The sequence below is a fragment of the Gossypium raimondii genome, chromosome 10 (assembly GCF_025698545.1).
Source record: "Gossypium raimondii isolate GPD5lz chromosome 10, ASM2569854v1, whole genome shotgun sequence".
NCBI lineage: Eukaryota > Viridiplantae > Streptophyta > Magnoliopsida > Malvales > Malvaceae > Gossypium > Gossypium raimondii.
Window position 1 is genome coordinate 61,186,994 of NC_068574.1, and position 22,029 is coordinate 61,209,022.

Consider the following 22,029-nt stretch of genomic DNA (forward strand, 5'->3'; position numbering starts at 1 on the left):
ATATTTAAAATTAAAAGAATGAAAAAAAAAGTCATCAAAAATTATATTATGTTTATTTTTTAACCTATTCAATAAGTTTCAACACTTAACAAGGAAAGAAAAGTTAGTTGTGACTGTAGAAGAAATGTGTCATCTTTCTCTTTCGTTTACGATTACTAGCGCAATTTTCGAAATTTTGATGCGGTTTGATCCTATGGATTCAAAATTTTAACCACGACCGTAGACTTGAAATAGATCTACAGGATCTTACTATAATAAAATATTACCTTAGACGTCGCCTACATATAAAATATAAAGTTTAGTATAAAATAATTTAGTAAGTTTATGTTACGAGTAAAGTAATAAAAAAATTTTAATTTAAAAATTTTAAAATTATGATTTAAAATAAAAAATTAATCTAAATATTGAAACCCTATCAATTTTTAAGAAAAGTGAAGATTCGTGAATTTTATTTGTGCATATTGGTTATGCGTGAAAAGGAGCTTTCTACAAAGTTCCACCACCTTCCATGGTGTCACCCTACCCCAGTCCTCCAACACTATATAACCCCAAAAATCCCCTCCCAAAACCTCATCACCATAGCCATTTCTTCTCTTACATGCAACTGTGGTAAAAAAAACCCCCATAAAAAAACCAAAAGAAAGACCAAAAACCATGGCCAACAACCCTAGAAACAACGCCAACAAGAAATTGAAACATCACCGGAACCAAGATTCCGACGACTTTGATGGTAACCCCGAAGCTTGGGCAACGCTAGACAAGAATTTCAAGCAAGTCCAATCGGTTTTGGACCGGAACCGGATGCTGATCCAACAGGTTAACGATAACCACCAATCGAAGAACCCCGACAACATGGTTAAGAACGTTGCATTAATTCAAGAACTTAATGGGAACATATCCAGGGTTGTCTCACTTTACTCTGATATGTCTTCCAATTTCTCCACTTCCTTTCACAACAATGGACACCACAAGGAAGGCTGAAGTTGATTATTGAGAATAATAATAATGATGATGAAGAAGAAAAGTCTTCTTTTATATGTATGTTATGGTTATGTGTTCTATAATAAATACATGTCCGGTTCTTTTCAGTTTGGTTTGGTTTTTGCCGATTTTTTATCTGTCGTGCTTTGTACTGATTTGATTCTAGACTATAACTAATCAGACGTATATTTGTTATTGATGTATTGTATTTGTACGGAGGGGTTTTAGATGAATGATCGGTGTTGATTTATCTATGATTTATATTTTTAAACTATTTTGTCAATTTAATTTGTATATGTAGTAATAAATGAATAAATAAATTAACATATCGTAATCGAACCAATTGATTCCATTGTCAAAATCGATTGACCGAAGTTGGGGTCTCATGCAACAAATGACCCAATAAAGTTCAATCCATATATTCCTTATGTTTTTAATTTGATTCAATCTAATCCTTATCCTCATCCATAATTTGATTTATTATTGAATTTAATTTTTTTATATGATGATTTAATATTATATATTAAGGCTCTTGCTTGTGCTTTAGTACTTAACATGGACTTCGTTTATTATATTTTGCATGATTTTTTTTAATTATAACATAATTACAATTTATGTCATAAAGTATAGTATAACTTGTTATTTAAATTGGGACAAATTGTATAAAGGTCTTTGTATTCCCTTAATTTAGAAAATTGTCCCACCTTGGTCTTTCAACTTTTTTTCACTTTAATCCCAACACTTGGAAGCTTTCCCAATTTGGTCCATGAATTTGGCTTCCATTAAAGTTTGATACTGTGGAACACTAAGATTACATCATATCATCACTTGAATTTCCAGGTAACAATGTGACACAATCTCAAAATGTCATATCATTATACATTAATGAAATCTAAATTCAGCGATCAACCGAGAAAATTTGTCAGGTTTCAGGATTGATGCAAACCAAAAAAATAAATCCGTCAAAAACACATAATACATGGACTTTTATAAAATTTAACCTTTAATTTGGATATCCAAAAGCTTTTATTTTTTTTCCTCAAATTCCCAAATTGTAACAAAAACTATTACCTTCACTCATTATTTTCCCCTACAAATTATCCTCAAAATTTTCAATTTTTTTAAAAAAAAAATCTTATCTTTACACAAGAATCCATACCTTAACATACCCAAAATCAAAATTGCTATTTTATTTCTCTTTTTTTGTCATTTTTGTTCTAGAAAAGTGCTAAAAATATAATTAAAAATGAAAAAAGGACCAGAATCTAAAAAAGGGGAAAAAAGAGGAGAATAAAAAGTGACACTTTTTAAATTGGGAGATATTTATATTCCAAGATATTTTTCTGCACTTTTGTCCTTTTTTAAATAAAAAGTGCAGGCTAAGATATTTCTTATGAGCTTTCATTATCACTCTCAGACAAGGCACGTGTTTTTCACGTACCAATTTATTTTGTGCCTAATTTGAAAACAGCTTTTCTTTTTTATATATATAAATTTTTTAATGAATTTTTAAAATTATTTATATTTTTATGTCAAATATATTAATTAATTTAATAAATTTTGAAGAGTTTTTTACAAAAATAATTATACGTATAAATCACAAATAATATATATCGAAATGGTAGACTTAAATCAATAGTAAATATTTTAAGAGTTTATTTTCTTATGAATTTGATAATATTCACGTATGTTAAGTCAATTAATCTGAGTTTAATGTCTTTTAAATAAATGTAAAAAATAGAATTACGAGAATTTACCTCAAAATGGGATCTAATCTAGCTCTACTTTAGGGTAACGTTTCATTCGATGGAAATTAGTTACTTTTCTAATAATTTAATCGGTTAAAAGTAATTCTAACATTTGGTATGTAAAATTTTATTTACTTTCATTAGAATCTAACTTTCCTTCGAGTTTCATTTTCATAAAAATGGTAATATGATTCCGTGATAAAATGTGAGAAAATTACTATACCGGTAGATTGAAAAGTTAAAAAATATTAAGACAAGATTAACCCTATTTTATATTAGCTTAGAAATTAGTCTATTAATAAATTGTTTCTTTCTTACTTCCTACTACTTACTTTCCTCTATTACTTCAACGGAATTTTCGTAAGTAATTTTTTCCTTATTTTATTTATTTTTCTCTACTACAAATTTGATTTAGCACTTAATTTTGTATGAAATACTTTTTTAGGAATTATGGATTAAACCGCCTATGGTTATACATTCCTATGATTTAATTATTTGCGATTCGCTTAGAGCAATACACGAGATCAACTATTTTTTATATTAATATGGGTTAGCCTTTAGCTAAAACAAAACGTGATTTCATATTTTTTAGTTTATTCCAAAACAAGGTTTTTGTATTCATGATTTTATATATTTATTATATATTTAAAAATATATGCAAGATAAATTTGAAACAATTTTGTTTTAATTAAAATTATAAATTAAAAACAATTTAAAATTGTCAATTAAATTTTATTTTAAGTATTTAATCCAAATATTTATTAAGAATAAAGTCTATTATACAAATTAAATACATGAGTATTATATTTTATTCAGTAAGGGTAAGTTCATAAATTATCATTACAGTTTTAGGAAAGTATTTAGTGAACTAAATGTGATAATGTAATTTTTTGGATTTTAATCAATACCTTCTAATGTATACAAAACATTAAAAAGCAAGTTTCCGACAATCACATCTCCAGTAATCACATTCTGAAAAATCACATTCTATTAAAACCATAATATGAGAAAGTACCGAACTCTATTTAAATTTAATCGAGACACTTACGACTTTATGCGAGAATAAAAGATGAAAAAATAATTTTCAATTTTTTTTGGTAAATAAAAAAATCTTTTTACTCAAATAGAATAAAATTTTTAAAATATACTAAAATCCTAATTAATAAATATTATATTTTTTCCAAATAAATAATAATTTATTTAAGCATGAACCGTTTAAGGCGAGTTTAACTATTAAGGCACGTGATAGTTCTTACATTTTACCTTGGATAAAAAAAATTTATCACACTCGCTTCTGTCGCGCGTGAATAAAGGTTTCTTCAAACCTTCACAGCTTTCCAATGGCGACCCAACCCCAATCCTTTCAACAATTTATACCCCCAAAAACCTAAAACAGAGTCTTATCATCATCATCATCTTCACCATAACCCTTTTTCTTTACATGCGAATGTAAAAAACTCCATTAAAAAAAGACCAAAAAAACCATGGCCAACAACACCAACAAGAAACTGAAACATCACCGGAACCAAGATTCCGACGACGGTAATCCCGAAGTTTGGGCAACGATAGACAAGAGTTTCAAGCAAGTCCAATCGGTTTTAGACCGGAACCGGATGTTGATCCAGCAAGTCAACGAGAATCATCAATCGAAGATCCACGACAACATGGTGAAGAACGTAGCATTAATTCAAGAACTTAACGGGAACATATCAAAGGTTGTTTCACTTTACTCCGATTTGTCTTCAAATTTCTCTACTGCTTTTCAGCAACAACATAGCAATGAACATCCCAAAGAAGGTTGAAAGCTTGTCATTGAGAATTAAAAAAAGGGAAAATAATGATAATATTAATAAAAAAGGGTCTAAAGTACTCTTAAATCTTTTATATATTTATGTTTATTTGTTGTAGTTTGGTGTCTAGATTTTATGTTTTTAGATAAATTGGTTTCTGGTTTTTTTGTGTTTTAAGAACATGATGTGTTGGATTTTTTAGGGTGTTGATGTTGGGATTTTATGTTTCTGTTTTACTATGTGGTTTATAAAAGTATCTTTTTATTTAAAATTAATTCATTTGTACTGATAAAAATTAATATCCGTGTGTGCTTCCCTGACTAACAAAAATAATTTTTAAGAGTAAATATGAATGATATTTTTGATAAAAGGATCAATACAGGAATTATTTTACTCATATTTTAGTAAAATGAGTAAAATACAATCTAGCTCCTAATATAAAGACCTTACGTGTTCAAAAAATGATAAAATATCGATATGTTCACTCACCGTCTCCTTTTTATCTTTACGACTACCAAAAGCGGCGTTGGATGGCAAAACTGACCGGAAAACATTATCAATTAAAACAGAATCTAAAAATATGCATTTAGTTTGAAACAAAGCGTGTATGAATTTATATAGGCATTTCGCCACTATCTACAATGACAACTTTAGCTTTTGGTACCCCACTTTGTCTTCCTTGAGCTTCAATCTTGAAGACAACATCCATTCCGGCGATCACCTTGCCGAATACGACATGATGACCGTCCAACCTTTAATAAATCAACGGCATGCATGCGTGCATGTCAGCTCGGGAAAATTTCATACGATCTTAATGTTAATGTGAACTATGAAAAGCTCATGCATGAAAAATAACATGATCAGAGTTTATTTGACCAGTCACAAGATAAGAAAACCGATGTTGCCCAATTCCATGTCTTTCACAAGGAAGAAAAATAGTAAAAAGCTATAGTACTTGAACTCAGAGGTTAGTGTTGGGTAGTGAAACATGTCTAATGTTTGGAGTAACATACTCTCATCCCTATATATGAATATGAATCGGACATAGATGACAGATGAGGATAGTTTTAGTAACAAAGAAAAAAAAGTTCAGAGAAAAGGCAAATACCAGCCGGTTGTTACGGTTGTGATGAAGAATTGTGATCCATTGGTGTTTGGTCCAGCATTGGCCATTGAAAGCCGTCCTGCTCATAATGAAGATAATTGAAAATGTAGACAATTAATAATGTACTTCTTACCAGCCTTGCTGATTTGTGGTTCGAGTTTACTGTCCCACCAATGACTAGGAAAACCTCTTAATAGAAAGAATGCATCGAAGGAGACTTGTAAGCTATACAAGGATTGTAACTCACCAGGTCCTTCATGCTTAAGCTTGAAATTCTCATCGGCAAACCTTTCACCGTATATCGACTCTCCACCTCGCCCGTCGCCACGAGTAAAGTCACCACCTTGGATCATAAAGCTTGGAATAATTCTATGAAACGTGCTCCCTTTGTAATGGAGGGGTTTCCCACTCTTTCCGGCTCCTTTCTCCCCTGTAATTCAAAGAATGAATATAAGTAGGCAGCTATAAAGTAGTGAGTTTTCATGGTTAACTAATCGGAACTAAAACAAAAAGGTCGAGCACCAATATTGAACTATAGATCTATTCTTCAATCCATTTGGCAGCAATTTCAAATCCCACATGCTATGTTGCTTTGATTCTTCATTTTTCAAAGAAGCACCCGTATCCAACACTTGTGTCCAACACATGGATATGGGATATGACCTCCAAAGATCCTTCAAATACATGAAAAGACTAAGAAAAACTAACCATACCCGTGCCAGATTCAGGTAAACCCAAGTCCAAGTAACATAGCCCACGTTATATATATATATATATCTTGGTATTATCATCTAATACATCTAAACTTTATAAGACGACTTTTACTCGATATTTGTGCACATAGTGTTAAGGCATGTCATAGGACTCTTGAATAACGGTTTTACTCCTAATAAACATGGATTATACTTTCATTAACGAGCTGAACATCCAAAGATGCAAATAGACAGATAAGATACTTAGAATGTTCGGGTCAAGAAGATATTGAAGCATATACTCAGATCCAGAAAAATGAGGCCCAGCCATTGCTAAATTATGCAAAAAGAAGTTGCTTTTATAAGTAAAAATACATCTATAATAAAAAGATTGTCACTTTATTATACAATACCAAATCACTGCAACTTTGTGCCTGCTCCGTGCTTGCGAGAAATAAATCACATTACTTCGAGCACCAAAAACAAATAACATAAGAAGGGAGCAAATGTTACTTATTTACCTGTACAAAGGGCACGGAAGTTCTCTGCGGAAAGAAAAAAAAAGTTGTGATTCGTAACAACTACCGGGTAATTGCACATTGTTTCCATGAAAATGAAGGTCAAAGAACTGCAAAATTTCAGAGCTATTTACCTGCGGTTTTAGGAACGGTTTTGCCGAATAGGCCTATGACTATTCGACCTGAAAGCGAAAACCAACCAACATAGTTATTACTTCTATAAGTGTATCTAAGAGACCTTCTAAGCAATAACAGTGTGGGATACAAATTTACTGTAAAAAAAAAAGGGTAAAAGTACTATGAAGGCTCTTGTACTAAGAGTCAGATTGCATTTTATCCTCTTTACTAAAAAAATGGGCAAATTAGTTCTTGTACATTAGATAAAAGAGCAAATTGAGCTTTTTTAATTAAAAATTTCATTCAATTTTTAAGTAGAAAGGGTAAAATGAAATATGACTCCCGGTAAAAGAGTCTCCATGCTAGTTTTACCTAGAAAAGCAACAAAACGAAAAATTCGACATTTAATCCTCCTATCATTCCAATTTTTCCAACTGACGATGGCATGTTTTGTTTGCAAGACCCTAAATTTATATAATTCAACAACAACAAAAAAAATGACTACTTCAGAATGATTATTACAAACATTGGATAGTGGGAAAAATTCAATTTTTAAAGGATAAAAATGCAAACTTTACAAAAAAAAGGGAAAAATTTTAAAAAATTCCTTTTAAAGTACACTAACACAATAAATACCACTATTACAGAAAAAAATATATCAAACAAAAGCCATACCAGCAGATTTTCCATCAATCTGAACATCAAAGTAAACTTTATGCGTAATTTCTTCTGAATCATCATCAAAACCCTAAAATTACATTAAAAAGGGACAAAAAAACCCCAAATTCACTTCAATTAAATAAACATACCCTATAGATCCATAGATTCAAAAAAAGAGTAATAGTTTACCATAAATGAATTGACAAACCTGATTAAGCTTAGGCTCTGGAACTCCAGCATCGCTAAATCGATTCTAAAAAAAACATCAAAAAAGAAGGGGAAAAAAACCCTTTTTTTCAATTTTTTAGGGGTAAGGAAATGAAAGAGGAGAGAAAAAGAAAGGTACCTGAATTATAGCTAAGGTTCCAAAAAGAACTAGAAACCATAACACTGCAACCGAAGCCAATCTCGTTTTAGTGGCCATCTCTTTGCTTCTGGTTTTTCTTCAGCAGTATTTCAATGACGAAAATGGTAGAGTGTGTATATATACTGTATAGAGTTTTTCTTTTCCCTGTTTGGGAATTTCAGTTGAAAACCGGTTTATTGGGTTGCTTCTGTTTCATGGGTAAATTATATCCTGCTTCTTAAATTATTCGAAAATTTTCATTTAAATTATTAAATTATTAAATTCGTTATTATATAGTTTTTCTGTTAGCATCAATTGCATCAAACGAAAGCATTCATTTCATTTCTCTTACATAATTTACGATCAAGAAAATGTTACTCATTAACAAAATCTCAACTCTATCGAGTGAAAAAATTACTAAATACCTAATCGTTTTAAGAAAAAATGAGTATGCTTCGAGAAGTTTTTCTTTTATCCTTTAATATTTTGATATAAAATTCAAAGAAATACCACAAAATTAAATTTTAACATTTCAATTTTATTATTTGAAGTCTAAAGTTGTCAATAGATTAGATTATTTGTGTAAATAAAAAACTCGCCTCAACTAAAAGATCAACTTAGACAAAAATATAAGTTCATATCCTAATCAAATTGGGCTTTGGGTAAATTTTTTTAATGCTACTTTAAAATATTTTAAAAAAGCTACCTCACCCCGAACCTTAAATCCAAATATTCCATGACAAAAGAATATAAATATGCATTTATACAATTAGATAAAGAATATGTATGCTTTAAATGCACTAGTCTGTCAGTTGAGTCTTAACTCGATTGGCATGGGCATTATTGTTAATGCAGGAGGACGTAGTTTGAATACGCTGAAGTATATTATCCTCCTATTTATGGGTTAGAAAAGAGCTATGGATAATTTTAGGCATTGTATCAAAAAGAACATATATTATCAGAACCTATAATAAGGTTGTTCAAAAAAAATTTACAGTAATCCTCTTCCAACTATGGCTTATAGTCTAAATTTTAAATTTCAAAATATTTTAATTAATCATGTCTCAATTAAATTCTTTTACCAACTTAGTCATTAGCTTGTATTTTAAATGTTAGCCCATAGTTGGCTTGATATTCTTTTCTTTTGCCAAATAGCTTGTAGTGTATTTAAATCACATGGATCAAAGTAAATACACTTTGACATTTATTATATAAATAATTTGGATATGATTTATTTTCAAAATCTATTTAAATATTTTTGAAATTGGTTGTCCTTTTAACTTATCATATTCAAAATGTTCATACGATAGGTACATATGTGTTTACAATTTTATCCATATTTTTAAATATGTATCGGGTCATACCTGAATTGACATTTTAACTCTTAAAAGATAGCTAAGATAATAGAAGGATCTAATTGATACACTAACAATATCTTTAGGACTTAATTAGAATCTGACTGAAAGTTTGGGGACTTTTGATAGAATTAACCCTAAAACAAAAATGCATCTTTAGTAGACTATTGATTTGAGAGAGAGAGAAAACAGCCAGCAATGACATAGCCTTCCCGCCATTAGGGTAAACTATTCCAAAAAAAAGTTAATTAAATCGGTCAATCTATCATTTAATAGTAATGGAATACTAACGTTGTATTTTCACGTTAGTCACTCTAAAATTAGGGTGAATTACTCATCAATCACTCTAAATGAGGATCGTTCCTATTTTGGTCACCCAGAATCTTTTTGTACAAATATACAATTAGCCTTCAGTTATCATTTAATGGTAGATTGACCAATTTGATTAGTTTCTTTTTTAGATAACTAAATTAACAAAAAAAATTATAATGACCAAAATAAAAACAACCTCTATTTAGAAGGACTAACGGTATAATTTAACCTATATTTTATGAGTTAATAACAACCTTTCATTTTTTATTTGTCTTAAAAGCAAAAATTTAGCCATATTTTAACAGGTTTCTTCACAATTTTCGGTTTCTCTTTCCCTATAAAAATTTCATTGACTAAAAAACATGTTGAAATGAATTTTTTAGCAGTCCATGTAGACATTTAGATAAAAAAAGATGTCCAAAGGCCCCCAAATCCTTAAAAATTTCCACACATCAAAACAACAATGGCAATATCAGCTGTCAAATATTGGTTCATCACCACCCAAGTATTTAGAATCTATTAAGAAACACCCCACAAAGGCCACATACACAAAACTCAACCATCCCATAACATCCTTTGCATGCTGTCTTCTTGTTTTGTTTTGTTTTGGAGACTGTAAGAGAACAAACAAACAAACCCAATGTCCAAACAATCGTATAGGGTTTGCTTCTGCTTTCGGAGGAGGTTTAAGATGACGGTTGCACAAGCACCAGAAGATGTCAAGAACTTGTTTGAGATGTATTCTGAGAATGGGTTAATGAATGCTGATGGATTGCACAAGTTCTTAGTTGAGTATCAGAAAGAAGATGAGACTACAACAGATGATGCTCAAAAGATTATTGATGGTTCGAAACATTTGCCTAAAAACTGTTTACATGTTGAAGCCTTTTTTAGGCACCTCTTTAGTGATACTAATTCCCCTCAAGTTTCTCTAGGGGTAACAATTTCTCTCTCTCTCTTTTATTATTATTAGTTTTAATTCGATCGGTATCATCATTGTTTGAACATTTTGAATAGACTTAAGGGCATAATCTTTAGAGAAGGAGAGGGTTACCCTTAAAAATTTATATGGTTGATGGAATAATCAAACACTTACACATGACATGTCAGGTGTAACTCATATCGACATACATGGACCAGTCTTTAACAGTAAAATTAGATAAATTTTATAATAGAATGACCAGTTTACTCTTTGATCTAATGTAAATGGACTAATTTTCTCATATTTTTAATAGAAGGGCAAAATGCAATCTGACTCTTCATGGTACTTTTATCTACACTTTGTGCTATTGTTGTTTATGTCATGTTCATTTCCTTGGTTTTCAGGTACACCATGATATGAATGCTCCTTTGTCTCATTATTTCATATTTACCGGTCACAATTCTTACCTTACCGGGAATCAACTCAACAGCGATTGCAGCGACGTCCCCATCATAAACGCACTTAAGAGAGGTGTGAGAGTGATAGAACTTGATATATGGCCAAATTCCGAAAAAGACGATGTTCATGTTCTTCATGGGGGGTAAGTGTAAGCATTGCCCGTTTCTTATCTGCTCTTGCCGCCATCGAAAGCCGAAGAAAACATCGAATTGCACATGACGTAGCTTAAAAATGGTTGCTTGTTTATGTCGCAAGGCATCTTGCACGTCATAAGCATTAGTTGCCATTGTTTATGTTTCATTACTTTGACCATTTATAATTTTTCTTTCATGTAGAACTTTGACAGCTCCGGTGACGCTCCTCAAATGCTTGAGTTCTATTAAGGAGTATGCTTTTGTTTCCTCGGACTTTCCCGTCGTAATAACTCTGGAAGACCATCTCACCCCGGATCTTCAGGCTAAAGCTGCCAATGTGAGTCTTGGTGCTTTTCAATGTGAATGTAAAATTCAGTATTGCCATATAACTTATGCTTTGGTGGCTAATTTCTAGATGATCACCGAAACGCTTGGAGACATCTTGTTTACTCCCGGCCCGGAAGTCTTTAAAGAATTCCCTTCTCTGGAGACATTGAAGAAACGCATAATCATATCTACGAAACCACCAAAGGATTACACAGAAGCCAAAGAAGATAAGGATAAAGAGAATGATTCGAAAAGCGATAAGGCCGACGATGAAGTGGCCATGAAAAAAGTAAGTTCCTAACCTTAAAATTAATGCAATTGATTACAATGTGCTTGCTGATGTTGTGTGTTATGTACTACTTCAAAATGGCAGGCCGAGCCGCACGAAAACAAGCCAAAGCAAAAAAAGGCACCGGAATATAAACGTTTAATCGCCATTCATGCTGGGAAACCAAAGGGTGGATTAGATGAGTGTCTAGAAGTGGATCCCGAAAAAGTGAGACGGCTTAGCTTGAGTGAACTAGAACTTGAAAAAGCTGCAGAAACTCATGGAAAACAAATAGTCAGGTAACTCATAGCAATACTAATAATACATGTTCCAAGTGATCTAACTAGTATAAACATTTCTCGAGAGCACTATCCGTTGCTTCACTACTTTGATCAAAGTACTATACCCAATAAGCGAAATGTAGACTTTCTTTGTTCTGATGTCTCTGCATCGTTACAGGTTTACACAGAGGAACATGCTTCGGGTATACCCGAAGGGCATACGAGTTGATTCTTCCAATTACAACCCGATGATTGCGTGGTTGCACGGAGCTCAAATGGTCGCATTTAATATGCAGGGTTGTGATAAACATTTATGGTTGATGCATGGAATGTTTAAAGCCAACGGGCAATGTGGATACGTGAAAAAACCCGATTTCCTACTAAACACTAACGAAATCTTCGACCCCGAAGTTAAGCATTCAGAGAAAACGATTTTGAAAGTGAGTGTTTTGATTGCCATGTGAACTGAAATCTCTGTTTAATCTTCAATCAATACTTATAGTTAGTTGTTTCTTGTTTCAAAAGGTAACTGTATATTTGGGGGAAGGATGGTATTATGATTTTGATCATACACATTTCGATTCGTATTCGCCTCCAGACTTCTACGTAAAGGTAAATTTCATATACGTCGAGTTCCTTGTAACGCAAGCAATCTTCGGATCAATAATATCTATGCCTATAGGTGGGGATTGCAGGGGTTCCAGCAGATAAACAGATGACGAAATCAAAGATAGTAGAAGATAGTTGGGTGCCTAGTTGGAACCAGGAATTTGAGTTCCATTTAACCATGCCTCAACTAGCTCTACTTCGGATCAAAGTCCACGAATACGACATGTCCAAAAAAGACGACTTTGCAGGCCAAACATGTTTACCGGTTTCCGAAATAAGAAGTGGGATCAGAGCAGTTCCGCTCATGGACAAAAAAGGCGACAAGTACAACAACGTAAAACTTCTAATGCGGTTCGAGTTCACCAATCCATCATAACTCATTTCAAAAGGTTGATCCTTATGTCATTTACTGGTTTTTGAGAACCTCTGTGAAGTTATGTGATGCATCTTGTAATACACAATTTTGTTGACGAAGAAAAGTGAAACTAGTTTTGTATTTAGCATGGTGATAATGTGTTTTTGAAAAAAAAAATTTATTTTGAAGTATTTTTAATTTTTCGCCTAATGAATTATTCGGCTCTTCAACTTTACAAAAAAAAAGTTATTTTAGTTTTCATTTAATTTTTCTCCACTTTTAGCCCTTGAATTTTTACATTGTTTGTCAAATCACCCAAAAATAAATGAAAAAGTTAATATTTGTTAACTTTATTGGCATGACAGTCCACATGTATGCCACATTACAAATTAATAATTTTTTATTTTTTATTGTTTAAAATTTAAATAATTGTTGGTAACAGACGTTAATTTTTTATCCATTTTAAGGTAATTTGACAAATATTATAAGTTGTTAAAAGAGACGAAAATTAAATAAATAACTAAAATGATTTTTTGTAAAACGGAGGGCCATATAAGTCATTGTGCCTTATTTAAATACCAATTAAAGTTTAAAACTTATTTGGATGTAATGAAAGTATGAGGGCTTATTTAAATAAGGGTAAACTATACCAGTAGTCACTAAACTATTGGTAAGTTTTCGTTTTGGTCATTTAATTAAACAAAGTTACAAATTGGTCACTGAATTATTCAAATTTTTTCATTTAAGTCATTGAACAATTCAAAAGTTTTTATTTAAGTCACTGGACTATTAAGTTTTTTATTAAAAAAAAGTTCTGCCAGCGAGTTCCAAGCGACAATTCGACGATCTGTACGGTGGATCAGTACCTATCAATTAATAGAATAACATACATTAGATCCGAGTAGATCTGACGGTCAATGTTAGATGTAAAAGAAAAAAACTATTTAAATTTTGGATTGCAGATTCATGACATCCAAAACTGTTTCATTAAAAAAAATGACTATAAAAGGAGAAGAGGAAAGAGAACTTTCAATTGGTGTATGCAATGTGAATAGAGAAAGTTATATAGCATCGATTTTAATAGTCTAGTGACTTAAATGAAAACTTTTGAATAATTTATTAACTAAATTGTAATTTCTTTTAGTTAAGTGACTAAAACAAAAATTTACCCATAGTTTAATAACTAATAATATAAATTACCTTTTAAATAAAGTAACAGAGTTCAACAACTTATTTAATATATTAACCTAAATTTATTTTGGATATAAATTAACAACCAATTTGCTAATAAAGTCATATATATATATATATATATATATATATATAAATAGATAATTGAGGCCTTAATTTTAGGGGTAGGTAATGATCAAATCAAGTATTTATCAGTCAATATGCAGCCCTTCAAAGTTTTCAGTATCTTGAAAAACAAAAATACCTTCATGCAAATCCAAAACTTTATTACCAAAATCCACTGTTGTTTGATGTGGATTTAGTATGATGAAATAAGAGACGAAAGGGGACGCAATTAAATTATATATTTTACGATAATTAAAATATAATTTTATTATTTTAATAGTTTTTATCTTTATAATTTTTAAAGATTAAATTAAATTTTTATTATTTTGGAGAGCCAAAATGTAATTTTACCATTACTAATTTAAAATTTTATAAATTATAAAAGATCTAAATAGAAATTTTTTTATTTTAGAGGATTGCGAGGCCATGTATAAATGTGCATAGAAAATGGATTAAAATTTTGAGATGTTAAATAGTTATTTAATTTAATATTTGTAATGATTGATTTTTATGTTAATTATCGATACAGTTGTGAGTTTTAATTTAATATATATACGGTTAATATAATTTTAGTGTCTAAATTTGATAATTAGGTCACTTTACTTTGGTGTTTGTACATTTTTTTGTCGACTTTGATATTTAAACTTGACAATTAGATCCATTTTGCTCATTAAATTTAAATTCCATCTGAAGTGGCACAATTTCTGCCACATTATTAAAATTTTACATTTATCAAGTATTGAGGTGCCAAAGTGCAGAAAAAAATTTAAGTATCGAAGTAGACCTTGCGAAGTTCAGGGACTAAAAGTAATATTAACCCATATATATGTGGCTAAAAGGAAGAAGTGGGTCACCGGTCAATTGGCTACCACCAGCGCCGCTAGTACACCACCCTCCTTGAGTCATTGGCCCACCTTGTCTTGGTGGCTTTACAATGTTTAAAGTTTTAAAGTGATTGAATAAATAATTTAGAATGAAATTAGAATTTAGTTTTTAAAAGTTTGTCAAATGCTACTATTAACCCTTATACTCCCCGCAAGGATTTAGTCGAATTTAATTTTTGTACTTTTTAAATTTATCAATTTAATCCCTGTACTTTTTAAATTTTGAAATTTCAATCTTGACTCAAACGACAACAATTAAATCCATTTGGTTAAAATTCTACCATTAGTCATGTACTATGTGTAACATTATAAATGTGTCCATGTTCTTCAATTGGATCATTCCTAGCCCCTATACTTTTTGAATTTCAGAATTTTAGTCTTAATGCAAACGACAGTCGTTAAATCTATTAACTAGCTTTTTGTGTGTAATATGTAAAAACAACAAACTGAAATGACATTACACATGCTACAATATATTTGCTACATTAAATTTTAGAAATAACAACTATTGTTTGATCGGGATAGAAATTTATAAAGATTAAATCCACAACTTACACATAGTACAAAGAGTAATAGCAGAATTTAATCTTAAAAATAAAACTCCAAATCTAGGCGGAAACATGTAGTGGCCTTAGTCTCCCAAAATTTCATTTTCTCTATATAGACTCTTCAATTTTTATGAAATCACATATTAGTATTGTTGAGTATTTTTCCGTCATGTCACATTAAACGGGACAATAGAATAATTATACACATAATTACAGTTCACGGAATTGATGTTCTTGGTAGGCTCTAAGCATGTTGGACACATGTATTATTCTAGTCTGCTTGCTATACTTCGTAATCCCACACGTAAACTCCTTGATATATGCAAATTGGGATCGCGAACTACCCTCGCAAACCCCAGCTACGAAACCTGCACGCATCCAACTATAATGGTTAAATTTCACTTTAACTTCTCCAAAAATTCATTATTAATTTCTGGCCCCAAAAATCTATTTTCTAGCTAACCCCCCCTAAATCTAGGTCGTACATTTGTCTAGTGATAAGGACAAACAACTGGGCTTAATTGTAATGACCAAACCAATTCTTCTAATTATTCAAAGTCAATGACCTTTATCTAGTTTTCATTAAACCCCCCCCCCCCTTCTTTATGTAGCTATGTCCCCCAACGTGCTATTTTTTAAAAAAAATAAAAAATAAAAAAGTGTGAAAAGCAGCATTTAATTAAATTAAATCCAGTGAACAAAATTTGACAAAATCATGGAACCCATCCATTTTTGGGCACTGAAATTCCCAATGAAGCAGCCTCGAAAGCTGGTGGCCGATGCCGATTTGTAGAAGTTTCAAACCACATGCCCCAAACCCAAAGTCAAGTTTTTCTAATCAATTGCTTATTGTTTGGTCTAATTTTAGTTTTAGTCCCTCTTTTATACTTAAATTTGATTTTAGTCTATTTTCATTTGGTTTAATTTGATCTTATTTTAAGCGTATGACTGAAATGTAAATTTATTATTGATTGAATATGATTTTCATGTGACCTTGATTGTATGGTAGAATAGCAACAAAAAATAATCACAATCATCACTTCCATTGCTGCAGTTAAGTATGCTATTAATTTGGACCTGCTAATAACATTATAAAACAAGGGAGAAGCTAGAAAATTCTTTTAGGGGGACGAGATTAAATTGTAATTTTTACAATAGTAAAAATATAATTCACCATTTTATTAACCTATTTCTTTATAATTTTTAAAGGATTAAATCAAATTTTTATAATTTTTAAGGGGCTAATGTGTAATTTTATTGTTACTAATTTAAAATTTTAAAAGACCTAAATAAAAAAAATTCTATTTTAGGGAGGTTGGGGCCCCTACTAGCCCCCTAGCTATGCCCTTGTTATAAAAATAAATGATCAAAGATTTTGTTTACATTTCGTCTCTTGAACTATAATTGTTTTCTCACTTTGGCAACCGAACAACTTTTGCCTCATTTCGATATAAGAACTATCATTTTCATCTCATTTTACCCCAAAAATATAAAAGTAGATGATCAAAGGTTTTATTTACAATATCTCTTGAGTTATACTTGTTTTCTCACTTTGGCAGCCAAACCATTTTTGTCTCACTTTTAGTACACGAACTATCATTTTTGTTCAATTTTATCCCAAAAATTATTTGCATCCGATAAAAGTATGTCACTCGTCAACTTTTTATTAGCACTTTTTCTTTTAAGGTAAAGTGAGATGAAAATGATAGTTCAAGTATCAAATAAAGACAAAAAAAAAACTTATGTACCAAAGTGAAAAAATATACAAATTATGAATTAAGCTCACCAAATTACACAAATTAACTCTCAAAATTTAATTTAGTGAAGTGACTAAAACCATAATTAGACCTTATTAGTTATCTTTAAAAAGATAAATTACACTAGTAGTCCCCCAACTATTAATAAAAAAATTTTTGGGTCATCCAACTATGAAAAGTTACAAAATGGCCACCCAACTATTAGTAATTTCTTTTTATCACCCAACTATTCAATTTGTTCTTTTCTGGTCACCAGTTGGCTAACGTGAAAATAAAAATACTAACAAATCCAAGATAATTGGGTGAACGAAAAAGGCAAAGTTGAATAGTTGACTATTTTGAAAATTTTCATAGTTAAGTGACAAAAAAAGAAATTTACTAATAGTTGGATGACCTTTTTGTAACTTTTCATAGTTAAGTGGCCAAAAAAATTACTAATAGTTGAATCGCTACTAGTATAATTTACCCAAATTTAAAAAACTAAACATTATCTTATGAAAAAAATATATATACCCAATTCCTAAAACAACAAAACAACAGAAGAGAGTGACAAAGCAAATTGTGAGGCAATCAATTTCCCATTGCTGTCAAAAGTGTTCACTTCAACTCAATGTTAGATAATATAAAATCTTTAAAATATAATAAAAAATTACTTTTTTTTCTTTGGGTGTTTTTTTTTTTTTGAAAAATTTTCACTCTGAAACAATGGAGAATCCACTACTAGAGATGCTATCATAGTGACTACCATTACAGACAGTCACTGCCCTTTCCAAATTAGAAACAATGTCACCAATTGTTGGTCTCTCTTTCCCTTCTAAATTCACACAATGCATTGCAGTATACGCCATTAGCTCCACTGCTTCGCTTTCGTTTATCTCTGGCGGTCCGACTCTAACATCCAAAACCTTACCCAATTCGCCCGCCATAATCGCCGGCACCGCGAAATCGACTAAGCTTATTGGTGTCCCTTCATTTTCATCATTCTTGAATATAGCTCTTTTACCTGTTAGAAGCTCTAACATTACTACTCCAAGCCCGTAAACGTCGCTTTTTGTTGTTAGTACATTTAGGCCGTAGTACTCCGGGTCGATGTAACCCACTGTTCCCACTGCTTTCATCGGCCGGTAATCTTTATTGGATTCCGGTCCCATTAATGAAAGTCCGAAATCCGAAACCCTTGCGGTCCAATGCTCATCAAGCAATATGTTGGAAGACTTGATATCTCTATGGATTATTGTCGGAACCGCGTAATAGTGAAGGTATTCGATCCCTCGAGCCGCATCTAACGCGATTTTGATCCGCATTTTCCATGAATTCAACAAACTACTCGATTTTTCGACGTTGTCTTTATCGTGTAAATGGTTATAAAGTGCGCCGTTCTTCATGTATTCGTAAACTAAAAGCCTTTCGTCCCTCTCTTGGCAATACCCTACAAGCCTAACCAAATGCTTGTGATGGAGCCGGGATAAAAATGCTAACTCCGATTCGAATGCGGTCTCTTTCTCTTGGAATTTCTTTGTCTTTTGACCCGTTTCGCCTCGTTTGATCGCCACTTCACGACTGTCGAACAATTTCCCTCGGTAAACGATGCCGAAGCTGCCGGCTCCGATCTTGTTTTCAAGGGCAAAATTATTGGTAGCTGCCGCGAGCTCGACTAAGCTGAATTCCTCAGCTCTGTCAGCATGTTTTGATGATGATGTCCCGCTTCTCTGTCGCTTCATCGATCTCGAACCTTGTCGTCTGATCGTCAATGACCTTGACGGCGGACCGCTGTTCGAACCCGGACCGCTGTTCGAACCGGCTCGAGTAATTGTTGGCTGGACCGAATTATGTACCTTCTTTTTCCCAAAACAAACACCAGTCCATAAACAATAAGCAATAGTACAAATCCCCATAAAACCTCCAATTGATCCAACTATTGCAAAAGCCAATAACCCTCTCCTCAACCCTCTAGACGTCGTCGACCGCCGTGAAACCTCCGGCGGCGGTGGAGATGAAGGCGACGGTGACGGGTTGGTGAAGTTAAAACAGGGTGATGGTCTACAAATGTTACGAGAACCAAAACAAAGCCTATTTGATAGAGGATATGACCCACACTCATTACAAGAAGAATCAGTGCAAGGACCTGGTAAAATCTCAGCTCCCAAAGGTAACTCATTAATGGAGGAATTTGAACTCGACTGATTCAACTCAGGCCAACCAGGCCCCCAACAAATTATTGAAAAATTCCTTGTTGTTAACCCACAAGTGAAATTCACACCAGCAACAATGGATTCAAATTGAATCCCTTCAATGGCAGTTTCATTCATAGAACCCCAACAAACAACTGTCCCATTTGATCTCCGAATCCCACAGCTAAACCCATCACCCAGAGCTAACCCTGAAGCAAAGTTCAACCCTTTGTTTGAAGGAACATCGAGTTGACCCGTTGAGTTATCTCCTCTGCAAACCAACTCACCTTCTGAGTTAACCCCACAAACATGGTTTGCCCCAGCTTCGATGTTCTCCATTGACATGTTCCCGAATTGATTAACTCTGGCTGCCGCCACTGAGTTACTTCCCCAACAGGTTACTTGTCTGTTTTGACTCAGTACGATCCCACATGAAAACCCGAATCCGGATGTGACTTTACCCATTGTGAGATTACTATTGGGTAACTCTTCAGTATTGTTCTCCGTTCTCCAACAGGTTACCGGCGGTGTATTGTTCATCGCTGTAGCGCAAATCCGTTCGTCGCCGACGGAGAGGGATTGAAGGAGTACGGTGTCGTTATTGTAAAGGCGTTTACTGGGTAAAGACCGGATGGTCGTATCCCAACAGAGAAGGCTGTAACCGCCGGACCGGATTGCGCAAAAGTTAGTTCGCCCACCGGCGACGGCTGAGTAAGAGACGTTAGGGGAGATTGAGATGACAGCAGGGGAGGAGGAGAAACCACCACCGGCACGGTAGCAGATAATACGCTGATTCGGCTCCGCGGCTACGATGGCACAAACGGTGGCGGTGCCGTATACGACGGCGAGTGTAGAGCCGGAACCCAATGCATTAGTTAACGACGGGAACGAGAAAACGTTAAGGAAACTAACGGCGACAAGGAAAAGGAAAGTTTGTTTCGTCATTTAAAGAATTCAAACTTAACGGTGGAAGAGATGGCGGCGGTTCTATCCGTCAGCTTCATTTGGCGAGGGAAAAATCAGAGAGGCAAAGGGAAAGACTTTCGAAAACTGAAAGTTCAAAGTTTCAGTTTTTTAAGTGCATTTTAAGAAGAATGGGAAAATAGGCTGTGTTTGGGAGCTGAGAAAATTAATTAATTAATTAATAAAAATATTAACCGCCATTTTTTTACTTGCCATATACGAAGATACTACCATTTCTTCTCTCATAAAATAATATGTCCGCTAAATTAGTTGAATATGTCGAAAAAAAAAAAAAGGTCGTTTTTTGAAAGTGTATGTAAAAATTTATTCAATTGAGCGCGCTTTACTATCAACTGTACAGAACACGCACCGTAATTAGGTACGCTTTTACATTCTCTCTTCAAAAATGATCTATTTCCTTAAATTTTAAAAAAGTTGATATATTTTGTCAATTAATATTTTTTTCAGCATATTTGGCTAATTTAACCTAATATATGTAATTAAGACGAGCTGAGCATGAATACCATAAAGCTCGAACTCGATTTGAAATTTAAAATTCAATATTTGATTCGAGCTTAACCGAGTATTTATTTATAAGTTCAATTTAAAATAAATCAAGTTCAAACTCAATTAAATTCATTTATCAGTTCTTGTATTTAAGCTCAATTAAGCACGTACATTTTCAACGTTGAACTTAAGCTCGACTTGATAATTAAGCTTACTATTAATAATATATATTAAAGGTAATGATATAATTTAATAATATAAAAAATAAAAAAAACTCGATACGACTCGCGACATCCAGCCGTGTATTACTAAACTTGGCTTGGCTTGATAATTACTAAATCAGTCAATTTTATTATCCTTAAAATAAATAATTTTTTAAATTTTTCACTTTAAAATTTATATAAAAGATTCTTATAATTTAAATTTGAAATCTTCAGCTTTTTAAAAAAAAAATTAAAAGTAATTTCTTTAATTCTATCCTTTATATATTTTCTCAATTTTATTAAATAACTTTAAATTTGAAATTTGAAACTCACAAAGAATATTTCTTTTCCATACTTTATATACATTTTTCAAATATTATTAAATAACTTTAAATTTGAAATTTGAAACCCACAAGAATATTTCTTTTTTCTTTTATTTTTCAGATGCTCAGATAAAAATAAAAAATAAAAAGCCAAACACGTCACACGTCATGCTATGCGAGTATGGAAGCCTTGTTAATCGCTACAGAAAGCTAGCACGTAATACAAAAATGAAATATCCTTACTCGCTTACGCGGTGCACATCACACGCTTGAATTGTCCACACTCGACAACATGTATTATTGTATTAATGAAACATGTACCTAATTTTGACCAAACTGGTCTTCCGAAGGCATGCTTTTTTTGAAAAGAAATTTTGCGATTTAAACATATTAACAAA

At 32.2% G+C, this 22,029-nt stretch overlaps 5 protein-coding genes across 5 annotated transcripts; 3 read left to right on the forward strand and 2 right to left on the reverse strand.

Annotated features, from left to right (window-relative positions):
* The first annotated feature begins 534 nt into the window (after nt 1-534).
* Nucleotides 535-1,088, forward strand: LOC105775026 (protein EARLY FLOWERING 4). The gene has a single exon (XM_012597569.2). The coding sequence runs from the start codon at nt 655-657 to the stop codon at nt 979-981; it is 327 nt and encodes a 108-aa protein (XP_012453023.1). The 5' UTR covers nt 535-654; the 3' UTR covers nt 982-1,088.
* A 3,005-nt stretch (nt 1,089-4,093) lies between these two features.
* LOC105777829 (protein EARLY FLOWERING 4) lies at nt 4,094-4,790 on the forward strand. The gene has a single exon (XM_012601322.2). The coding sequence runs from the start codon at nt 4,214-4,216 to the stop codon at nt 4,529-4,531; it is 318 nt and encodes a 105-aa protein (XP_012456776.1). The 5' UTR covers nt 4,094-4,213; the 3' UTR covers nt 4,532-4,790.
* A 269-nt stretch (nt 4,791-5,059) lies between these two features.
* LOC105777828 (peptidyl-prolyl cis-trans isomerase CYP19-4) lies at nt 5,060-8,157 on the reverse strand. Its single transcript, XM_012601321.2, has 8 exons — nt 7,958-8,157; nt 7,820-7,864; nt 7,627-7,699; nt 6,969-7,016; nt 6,838-6,861; nt 5,872-6,054; nt 5,628-5,703; nt 5,060-5,271 (listed from the first exon to the last, which is right to left on the reverse strand). Exons 1-8 carry the CDS (start codon nt 8,033-8,035, stop codon nt 5,133-5,135), a joined length of 666 nt encoding a protein of 221 aa, XP_012456775.1. The 5' UTR covers nt 8,036-8,157; the 3' UTR covers nt 5,060-5,132.
* Nucleotides 8,158-10,264: 2,107 nt separating this feature from the next.
* LOC105777827 (phosphoinositide phospholipase C 2) lies at nt 10,265-13,000 on the forward strand. The gene is made up of 8 exons (XM_012601320.2): nt 10,265-10,561; nt 10,951-11,147; nt 11,341-11,476; nt 11,555-11,755; nt 11,840-12,033; nt 12,194-12,455; nt 12,541-12,627; nt 12,698-13,000. The coding sequence occupies exons 1-8, from the start codon at nt 10,265-10,267 to the stop codon at nt 12,998-13,000; spliced, it is 1,677 nt and encodes a 558-aa protein (XP_012456774.1).
* Nucleotides 13,001-18,023: 5,023 nt separating this feature from the next.
* LOC105778011 (putative serine/threonine-protein kinase-like protein CCR3) lies at nt 18,024-20,745 on the reverse strand. Its single transcript, XM_012601557.2, has one exon. It carries the CDS (start codon nt 20,578-20,580, stop codon nt 18,157-18,159), a length of 2,424 nt encoding a protein of 807 aa, XP_012457011.1. The 5' UTR covers nt 20,581-20,745; the 3' UTR covers nt 18,024-18,156.
* Between the last annotated feature and the right edge of the window lie 1,284 nt (nt 20,746-22,029).